Source organism: Tachysurus fulvidraco, chromosome 15 (assembly GCF_022655615.1).
Source record: "Tachysurus fulvidraco isolate hzauxx_2018 chromosome 15, HZAU_PFXX_2.0, whole genome shotgun sequence".
Taxonomy (NCBI): Eukaryota; Metazoa; Chordata; class Actinopteri; order Siluriformes; family Bagridae; genus Tachysurus; species Tachysurus fulvidraco.
This window is the reverse complement of record NC_062532.1, coordinates 7,655,139-7,666,219: the sequence shown is the minus strand read 5'-3', so window position 1 is coordinate 7,666,219 and position 11,081 is coordinate 7,655,139. Positions and strand designations below refer to the sequence as shown.

At 38.1% G+C, this 11,081-nt stretch overlaps 2 protein-coding genes across 2 annotated transcripts; both read left to right on the top strand.

Moving 5' to 3' along the window:
• Nucleotides 1-3,245, top strand: LOC113659114 (heat shock factor protein 5-like). Its single transcript, XM_027171695.2, has 3 exons — nt 1-493; nt 928-1,068; nt 2,904-3,245. The coding sequence occupies exons 1-2, from the start codon at nt 1-3 to the stop codon at nt 1,023-1,025; spliced, it is 591 nt and encodes a 196-aa protein (XP_027027496.2). The 3' UTR covers nt 1,026-1,068; nt 2,904-3,245.
• Nucleotides 3,246-4,416: 1,171 nt separating this feature from the next.
• coil (coilin p80) lies at nt 4,417-10,098 on the top strand. The gene is made up of 7 exons (XM_027171663.2): nt 4,417-4,705; nt 5,065-6,385; nt 7,590-7,679; nt 7,938-7,985; nt 8,456-8,525; nt 9,512-9,600; nt 9,946-10,098. Exons 1-7 carry the CDS (start codon nt 4,455-4,457, stop codon nt 10,003-10,005), a joined length of 1,929 nt encoding a protein of 642 aa, XP_027027464.2. The 5' UTR covers nt 4,417-4,454; the 3' UTR covers nt 10,006-10,098.
• Nucleotides 10,099-11,081: the final 983 nt, after the last annotated feature.

Sequence of the window (11,081 nt, the reverse complement as noted above, 5' to 3'; positions counted from 1 at the left end):
ATGTCTAGGATGGATTCTTTAGAAACACGTTCCAGCTTAAAGTTCAGCAAGTTCACTGGTAAATTATGGCATTTGGTCAACGATCCTGAAGTAGGCTCAGTCTGCTGGGATGCCAGTGGAGAAGGGATACTTATATATGAGCAAGCCTTCAAAGCTGAAGTGCTCATGCCCCAGACTAGGAAGGTAAATGCATACTTCAAAACGACGTGCTTCAGAAGTTTCGTTCGCCAGCTGCATCTTTATGGATTCAGAAAATTGCATCCAAACCTTGACATCTCTGGGCAGCAACACGGCGGCTTCGACATGGCCCAACCGCACCACTTCTATAACCCCCAATTCAAACGGGAAAATCCAGAGCTTGTAGGCACACTAAAGAGACTCACTCCTGCCAACAAGGCCAAGCTTCGTGCTGCGAGCCCGCTGACCAGACCAACATGTTCCAATTGTGCAATTTCTACTTCACAACAAGAAAACTCTGCTGTGATGAGAGAGGGTTGGTAGTATTTCAACAAGTAGATAAAAGGAATATACAGAACAGAATGCTTTAATTCCTTCATTTATTCATTCATTCAAACCAAGAAAACTGGGTATCCTGAATAGGAGGCACTGTGTACACACACACACACACACACACACACACACACACACACACATTCACACCTACTGACATGAAACCTACTGAAATACTTAAATTTGAAACCTAGATGAAACCCAGATTTTTAGGCCACTGTGAAAATGCTTTAAGATTTGAAACTTTATTATCCCAGTTTATTTGAAGGACTGGATGAGTTAACCTTGAAAAAGATTAGTCATATATAGGAGTATGGAGAAAAAAAAGCGAAAATACAGCACCAGCTAACTTTGTGGCCTCAACCATCATCTAAATTTTGTACTTTATTAATGCCAGACTTGTCTCTATTTCTTCAGGTTCAGTCTTGGTTGGACAACAGGGAACTCTTTCTCCAGTATCTTCGCATACAGATGAAAATGTGCCTGAATCCGAGTTACACAACGATGTGCAGTAGAGCATCCTGCCTCATCACTCACAGTACGGGTTTTGCACCCCAGGTGATGATGCTGTAACACATTTCTTTTTCTGTAATAGTTGTGAGCTTAAGCTATTTTCATAAATGCTGTAAAAAGCACACATTGCATTCCTCAGATTTGAATATTCTCCAAACTCCACACATCCCTTTTTTGGAACATGATTTCATTAAGCTCGAAATCCCACAATGCCTTGCATAGCCTCACTTTTAACATTGCTTGAGTGATTAGTGCCCCCTGGTGCTTGACAATACGTTTGGTTTGTGTGTAAAGCATTATAAACTTGATTGATGCTGATCAAGTAATGAAAGCTTCATTCAGCCAACTCATATGACAGTCAGATTATATCTTATTAATTTATCTTTAATGTCCATTTAAAATATCTTTTTATCAATCAAATCATGGTCTATCATGGTGTTATTAATTTACATATCTTCTAGGTTATTTGTAAGTTATAAAAAAAAATGACGGTTTTCATCTATACATTAGAGATTGAAAAATCTCCACAAATTTTTTTTCATCATTTCAGAATATTCTTGATATGTATTACAGATGTGTTGTTAATGTGTTTTCTTTTTAGCGTATCAGAGCTATCAACCAGACCTCTTGTATTCAGAAGTGCTTTACTCTATACAACCAGCTGCTTCCTACTCTTCTTATGACTATTACCCTGTGAGAGTTTTTTCTAAGTTTATATATTGATCAATAGAAATGGTCAATGCTATTGTTTTAGCTATTGTAGCCACATTTAGATATGATGCTAGAGTATGATAGGAATACTGAGATAGTAAACCCTGGTGTGTAAATAATATTAATATGAATTTTCCACGATTCCAGATTCCATATAGAGTGACACAAGAATAAACCTAGATATTGTATTCAAATTTAAAGATAAGGTGCAGGTAAGATTAGATGATTCCCCATCAGGAACAACTGAGTGTATGTCTGTGTTTACAATTTAGTCAGTGGTGCTGTAGTACTGTAAAGTATAGGTCTCAATCCAGCACCAAGATATTTACATAGCCCAAAAAACAATGGTTTAAATATCTCTTTTTCATATGAAACACACCAGAAATCATCTCCAATGTTGCGGACACACTGTGAGACACTGTTACGTCTTTTATTACCCAACTGTAGTGATGCACCAAGATTTTTGTCCAATGCTGAATTTTAACATTCGTAAACACTTTTCTGAGTACCAAGATTTTCTCATTTGTCAACTTGTGTGGTGATTTATACTTCTTATATATATTGATTTGACTCTCAGGACAAATTACAAGGTATTTGGAAAACACTGACACTATAACACAGCCATAAATTGTTTACAGTGTGAATCAGTGTGTTGCCAGAATTGTTATTCTATGTTATTCTTTATGTGACCACCAGGCTTATTTTTGCTCCTCAACTTGTTTCAACATGAATGGAACATGACGGAACAAAACTTTTTTGATTTTTGATTAGTCATGAATTTGCAGTCTGAGGTTTAGTGGCAGTGGCTTAGTGCATCACACCTCTGGGGCGGGAATTCACACGCTTCTGTCTGTGTTTTCACTTGGGTACTCCTGTTTCCATCGTCCAGTCCAAAGACATAGGTTGTAAGCTGATTGGCAGCTCTCAGTTGTCGATGGCGGGTGAATAGGTGTGTAAGTGAGTGTGATTGTTCCCTCTGATAGGTTTGCACCCTGTAAAAGGTGTCCCCTGGGACAGAGTCAAGGCTCCCCGTGAGCCTGTGTAGCAAAAGTGGTACAGGAAATGGGTATCAATTGTAGTCATAGACACTGGATTTCTTTGTATGCTGCTTTTGACTTTATGTTCAGTGCAATAATAAGTATTTGTGTTGGTGTTTTCTCTTTCTTCAGGCTGCTGCTGATGTCAAAGAAATTGAAAAAAAATGTGACCAGTCACATCGAAAGTCAGCTTGAGGAGGGTCTCAGACTTCAAGTCTTTACCATGAGATATAACCAAAATACATGCTAATTACAGGCCTACTGTCACACATTTATTCAGAAAACACATTTATAATCTATGTGCCTTTAAAATGCAAAACCAGAAGGATATTTTCTGTGGAAGAATAAACATGCCTGTTTATTATTACAATAATTAAATCAACTTCTGACCAATAAGATTAAATAATTAATCAGTTCTGTGGTATAATACAGTAGGTGTATGAACACATAGACTTGAGAACTTTCCATTTTAAATCTAAAATGTTCTGTTTTGTTACATTTGATGCAACAAAACATAACATTTTAGATTTAAAATGGAAAGTTGTCAAGCCTTTTTATTGTTGACTGGCTGCAAATAAATCTAATTTTTAAGACTATACTTTTAAGTTTCTTTTTGTTTTTTAATTATTCATGAGGTGGCAATGCATCACAACTCAAGGCATCACAGTCTGTTCCTGACAGTTTCCTAACAGTACCTTGGCGTTTCCAGAATAGGCTTCACCATGACAAACCGTCTCTCTGTATATAAAGGCTTCTCATGTGCATTATTTTTTAAAACTGATCATTACTCCAAGCATGAAGGTGGTTGTTTTGGTCAGTTTCGTTTCTTTTCCTGCAGCAAGATTTTTTGGTCTTCCTTATTTGGTAATATAGACTGGGATAAAACATGGAAAATACTGAACAAGTTTTGTATTAACAATAAAATTAGAATGGGGGGCATAGAAGCCTTTATTATCGCCACATATACATTACAGCACAGTGTAATTCTTTTCTTCACATACCACAACTGCGGAGGTTGGGGTCAGAGTGCAGGGGCAGCTATGACACAGTGCCCCTGGAGCAGGGAGGGTTGAGGACCTTGCTCAAGGGCCCAGCAGTGGCAGCTTGGCTGTGCTGGGGCTTGAACCCCGATCCTCCGATAAACAACCCAGAGCCTTAACCAGTTCAACCCCAAGGCATCATCTAATATAGATATCTATATTATTATAATATAACAATATTATTAGGCCTGTGGATATATTGTTATGTCTGATTGGTGTATTTCAATAATAAATGACACGGGGACAACATTACTCCTACAGTCAAGGAAAAAACATAATTGTTGATACTGTAACTGTAATTGTATTTTCTTGAGGGAGGCATTTATTTATTATTTCCATAAAAAGTCTTTAGTGTCAAAACCTTCTCTGATTGGTCTATCAGCTTTATTTACTTCTCTGTTATGTTGCTACCTTATTGTTTGAAATGAGCCACAAACGAGCTGAACTATACCACAGGGTCATGTATATAATGCTGAGTCATTTTTTTACTCCATATGGATCACTAAAATGTGTTCATGTAAATAAAAGAACACAATTGTCTTTTAATAAATGAAACGAAGGGGTGAAATTCACTTCCGCATTCGCGGTGACGTAACCATCAAGTTCCCGTATGTAGACGCTCCTCCCGCGTGGTCACAGGAACATGGCGGCCTCCAGTGTCAACGCGGTTCGAGTTCGGCTACACTTTGATTACCCTCCTCCTTTCATGCCCGACTGCCGCATGAGCTGGGTGCTGGTGGATTTGAATAAATGTCGTGTTGTTGCAGATTTGTGCTGCGTTATTAGAGAAAAGTTCGACTACAGCCGAAAAACATGTTTGGACCTTTTCATTGAGGATTGTTTTCTTCCTCCTGCAGAAAGCATCTATGTGGTTCGTGATAATGACAGTATAAGGTAACTTCCTTTAAACCATTGTGCATATTTCATTGCATTACTACATAATTCCTGTATTGCTTTCCAGTTCACTTTGTAGTACAAATACAATCCTGTCTAATTTGCCTTGTTTAAACATAGAATTCAGTACAAATCAGATTGAATAGTGCAAAACAATCCATTTATATATATATAGTGAAGATACTAAGATGTGTTGAGCCGATATTATTATAGGGTGAAGCTCTCACACCACCTGAATGCCCAGGTTTTTGGTGATTTATTGTACTCTGGCTCAATTTCCTATACCTACTGGGCCAATTATAGCTGTTGTTTACTTGCAGTTGTATCTATGATGCTTCTTCTTTCCTTGTCATTAACAGGGTGAAGGTGTCCAGTGTTTCTTGTGAGCATGCTGGGAAAAAACGGGTTAGAGACGAAGAAGGCTCGTTTCAAACAGCAGCCAAGAAGAACAGATCTGAAGCGAGTGAGGCGGACGGTTTCCCGCAACCGGTGGGTGCAAAGAAGAAAAAGAGAAAACACAAAGCAAAGAAAAAGAAGACGGAAGAGCAACAGGTGGAGTGTGGAGACGTATTTAAAGCAGCCGTCCCTGCTAAAGAGAATTCATCCACAAAGTCCCAGACAGACAAGAGCAGCAAGAAAGCTGCTTCTAGCCTTACTAATGGAAAGGCTAGTTTATCAGGTGTGTGTGATAAAAGCTCGGAGTCTTCAGACAGCAGCGAGGAGGTTTCTCAAAATCCTCCTCCATCCAAGTCCAAACGTACACAGGTTGCGGAATCCAACCATCCTGTCACGAGAAAATCTTCTTCGGAAAAAGTCCCAGTGAAGAAATCTTCAAAACTTAACACGAGCTTCAAAGCACACACCAATACCAAGACACCCAAAGAGCAAAAGTCTTCTGTTCCAGCGAAATCTGCTACAAACTCGGCAGCAGCAAAGAAAGCACAAACCGAGACTTCTTCAGAATCTTCCTCATCAGAAGATGAAGCTTCAGCAGCAAACGGGAAAGTAAACATCCTTGCAAAATCCACTCCTGTTCAACAGAAATCTGTTAACACTGCGTCATCCTCCTCGTCAGAAGAAGATGATTCCAGAAAAGGGAAAAAATCTTCAGTTCAGCAAAAACTTTTGAACAGCTCTAAATCTGTGTCCTTACTGCAAACACAGCCACCTCCTTCTGATCGCAAAGGTGAAGCCAGCAAAACCTTCAGCTCCAAAAAACCTTCCGGAAATCCTAAAAAGTCTAAAATGCAAACTTCTTCAGATGATTCGTCGTCTTCTGAAGATGAGGCGGCCAAAGCAAATGTCCCTGCGACACCCAAACTCATAAAACCTGCACCCGACTCGTGTGCTGTGGTAGAAAACGGTGCGTCTCGGACTCCGTCCACTCCGGTAAGGACGATGCTCCAGGACAACAAGGACAAAGAGGCGAGCTCGGACTCATCCAGCAGCAGTGACATAGAGCTTGTGATAAAGAAGCCAAACCCTCAGCTCATGATCGGATTGACCCCTCGCGGAAGGGGGAGGGGCTTCACGGACAGGGTGAAAGGTCGAGGTGGGGTCAGGGGCGGCTTTGGTAGGGCCAGAGGCACGCCTTGGAAGCAGAATTTTCATCATAATTATGACGATGAAGAGCAGAGAAAGGAGAAAGTGATCCAAACAAATAAAAGCGTTCTGCTGCAGGTGAGACGTTTCTCGGCTATTAATGTGTTCGAGTTGTTCTAGTGTTCTAGGCATGACATAAGTTATGGACTAAATGACATTCTGTGTACTTACACTATGCTCTATGCACTTTATTTTATTTTAACAATAACACAACACAGTGGTACCGGTATCTCATAGCAGCATATACAGCCACATAGGCCATATCACCTCACAATCTTTGGATATACATGTTCATACATAGACATACAAAGTGCAAAAAATCATACAATTATAGGAAATAATAATAAATAAAATAAAGAAATAAAAAATAATACAGCAGGGCATATCGAAGTAAATAAGAGGGTCTATTAAAAGGATACATCAGTTACAGAACATCTTCCAGAAAGCTCCACAAAGAAGACCAAAGATGCAGAACATAAATTAGTTTTTCCAGAGGTAAAAGAGTCCACATATTGACTGAGGGTATCCGAGGAGCTGACCATAGTAATAATATAAATTTTTTCGCTAGATATATACAAAAGTTCAGTACACTTTCTTTGTCACAGTCAAGGCACAGACTAGCTTTACAGTTCAGAAGGTAAACATTTGTAGATCTCTTTCCAGTAACCTTTGAATTTATAACAATCCCAAACACATGCATCACCAATGTCAGTCCAACATTTGAAACATAATTGAGAGGAATTGGGGAACATTTTATGAAGTCAAACTGGAGTTACATAAGTCCTGTGGATAAATTTATAATTTTGTTCGTGTGCCGATATTGAGACGCCTTTGAAAACACACGTACAAATAGATAACCACTCCTCATTACTAAAATTTGATCCTACATTCTTTTCCCATGTCCCCCTCAGAGAGTCGAAGCATATTTCAGCAGAATTTTTAAAATGCTAATTTGTACATCGTTCGTAAGACGTCTTGTTCGTCAGCCATCTTGACATTCTTAAGCATTTAAATTGGACTTGGAAGAAGACAATGACACTGAGCTTTGTAACGATACTACAATGCATTTGTGCAACAAGTACAGCATCTTAACACATCATTCAAAATGGCAGACCATGTAAAATCGGGAATCATTTGATTTGGTATGACTCGATGAATCTAGATGTGCTACATCAATGAACAGTGATCTGCTGAGCGGTTACTTCATGTGTTATTTCATCTGGGTATTTGAAGTGCATTTCATCTGTCTGTGTGTGTGTGTCTGTGTGTGTGTCTGTGGCAGAATCCCCCAGAGCCGAGTCCCAGGCTGGATTACGGCACTCTACCTCTCCTTGCTGCTCCTCCTGCAGTGGGACAGAAAATAGTTTTTAAGGTAAGGTGTGTATGTGAGTGTAAGTGTTCGTGTGTGAGTGCCTTCAGTTTCAGTTAATACACCAAGGTTTTACTGAATTTTTTTTCTTTCTTTTTTTAATTGATTTAATCTTTTATTTTGTGTAACTAAGAGATTTCAATACCTGCATTGAAATGAAACAATTTTTAGAGAACAGGTCAGAGTTTTATAGTTAATGTTTTATTTATTACACTGCCTTCTTTATTATTTATTGATGTGCTCTATTTCTCCCACCCACAGCTTTTGGAGCTCACAGAGAACTACACACCAGAAGTGTCGGAGTATAAAGTAGGTTTCAGTGCTGTTTGTACACGTGTATACCGAACACGTACAGAAAAAAGCATACATCTGTTTCCTATTTATACAGAAGTCCTAAGAGGCCATTTATTATTTATTATTATTATTATTATTATAGTATGCACACGTATAACATGAGCAGGTCTCATTTGAATATAACTGATGCACCTTTTTTATCCTGTTTTATTTAATCCATGAGCTTGTTTCTTTAATAAATGTAAAGGATGAAATAAATACATTTTTTTAAACTTTTTTCCCTAACAAGTGCATTGAACATAACCCTGTGATTTGAAACAACCAGTATAATTGTCACCATTAATAGGCGTATAAAAGACAGGAGGAAACTTCCCTCGTCTTCCGTCTGCAATGTTTTCCTCTGTCCGTTTTTATAGTAAACTGTTTTATATGATAAACAGGAGGAAGTGTCTGATATTTTTTCTATTTTGTTTTTTTTCCCCCAGGAAGGAAAGATCATTGGTTTCAATCACAGCACTAACATGATTGAACTGGAGCTTTTGACTCAGAATCAAGGTACATGATGGAGCTCAGTGGGAATTATACAGTGTAGACGTAAGGAACACTGTATTTATTATGAACGTCTGTTGATTCATGCAGTTATCTAATCAGCCAGTCATGTGGCTGAAGGTCTCCATAAAGATATAACAATCTTTACCAGGACGGTGAGCAGATGAACAGCTCAGTGTGAAGGTGGCCTCAGGTGGATGAGCTACAAAAGCAGAAAACCACACTGGGTTCCACACACAACAGGAATCTGAGGCCTTTCTTTCTTTCTTTCTTTTTCTTTTCTTGCCTTTCTTTCTTTCTTTTCTTGCCTTTCTTTCTTTTCTTACCTTTCTTTCTTTCTTGCCTTTTTTCGTTTCTTTCTTTCTTGCTTGCTTGCTTGCAAAAAAAACCACACTGTCCCAATTTATCTGCTGGCTGATATTATACACTGATTAAATAGTTGCATGAATGAGTAGGTATACAGATGCTCCTGATGAAGGGCTATATATACTTCTACATTATTGTACATTAATCTGTTGTGTAGAAACACAAGGTGCATACTGATCTAAAATGCTGGCTTACTGGACTTGATGGTTTAATGTGCATATTAATGGCCTGATTCGCCGACATGTCTTGAAAGGTAGAATTATAAATGGTTCTGTCTTGTGATAACGGTATCGATTGGTGCTTTATCACTTACTTATCTGGTTAATGACTGCTATTGTACCACTGCACTGCTGAATGCTTAATTCTGATTGGTCAGAGTGTTAATTCAGCTGCATTTTCTTTTATATCGTGTGATGGCATTCTTATTTTAACTGTAAAGGGGATTCTGAATATCTTTGTTTCTTCATTCCCAGTTATTCCTTCATATTGTGGAGTCTTCTATGGATTCCTTTCTTACATTAGATATTTGTTACCATACTTAGGCTTTTAACTTAGCTTTTAACATATATTGTGTTCAACATGTTTAAACCCAGCATTGCCTGAGCTACAATGTGTTTGTCTTCTAGCTCGAACTGAACCTGGGAAGTTTGATCTGGTGTACATGAACCCAGACGGCTCTGAGACAGTGGAGTACGCGGTCACTCTCGGTTCTCAGGTAACACGTGCACGTGTTCTCCAAACCACGTATTAAGATTTTGTAGAGAGTATGTGTACTGGTTATTATCAGTATCTCTAAATACTGTGTTTTTGTACTTAAAATTAATTCACTTCAAATATTGGTGTGTTCCCCCCTTTATTTGCTTAGGATAGATTTTCTATACTCATTTTCCAAGCATATATTAACTAATTTGGTAGAATAAGAAAACTGCGTAATGTACACTTCACACTTTTGCCAAGATATCACATTCATGACTAGCAAGAAGCGCAATTAAAGTGAAACAAGAATGGCGTATTGTGTAAATGAGTGTTATAACAGTTCTATTCTTGTGTTTTTTTGTAGATGACTGAGCGTTGGGAGTCGCTCATCGAACCCAGACTTATTCTGCCGAACACAAACTGAGAACATTTTGAATTTAGTAGCACTTTTGTATTACAATTGCCTTTTTAAGTGAATGTGAATATTAACTAAATAAATGTTTTTTATTTATACAAATGTTTCTTATTTTCTGAAATGTACGTACAGACAGGAGGTAAAATATTAAGCACCTTATTGCTCTGTCAGATATGAGAATAAATGAGAGAACAATTTGGAAAGAAAACCTGCATGAATTCCTGGTGGGAAAGTTCACTGTAATTTCACTGTATTTATGCAGTGGTGCTCAAGAATAATGAAGTGTAAATGTAATGAGAAATTATTCACTTGCAGGTATGAAACAGTTTGCTATCCATCAAATGAAATAATATGAATAGTGAATAGGCAAACCCCACAACCATGCTTTATGCTCCTATGATAGCCTGATCCATAGAGACAGTCTCTTATTGATGAAAGTTCAATGTACACAAATATCATGTGGCAGCAGCAATGCATAAAATCATGTAGACACAGGTTAAGTTTTGTAATGTTCATATCAATCATCAGAGCAAAAAGATGTGATACAAGAAACTTTGAACACGGAATGGTTGTTCAATTCAATTCTAATGTGTGTAAAGTGCTTTTAACAGCTCTACAGAACATTAAAATATAGTACAAGTGTTTGAATATTATGCAAAGATCAATATTATACAAAAGTTCAAGATTAACATTAGACATGTTAAATGTGTTTGTATTTATCCCTAATGATTGAGACTGAGGAAAGGAAAAACAGAATGGAAGAGGAAGAAACGTTGACTCAGACTCCAAAGGGAACCTCATCCTTATATGGGTGACACTGGAGGGTGTGATTATAAACATTCAGTACGACGATTGTGTATTGATTAGGAGGTTGTTGTCCTCAAAGACCACATGTAGTTGGCGTCTTCTCTTTGACTGTCAGATATCCTCATGAAGCAGAATCCAACTGGAGCTGGTATATCTCTAGATGCCTCAAGATCCTCACGGAGTTGGTCTGTTGTTGATTCCAGATGGGCTGACTTACTGGAGATATTGATCTCTTGAGATTTTCTTACAGTGGCTAGTATTTATACAACAAAACACAT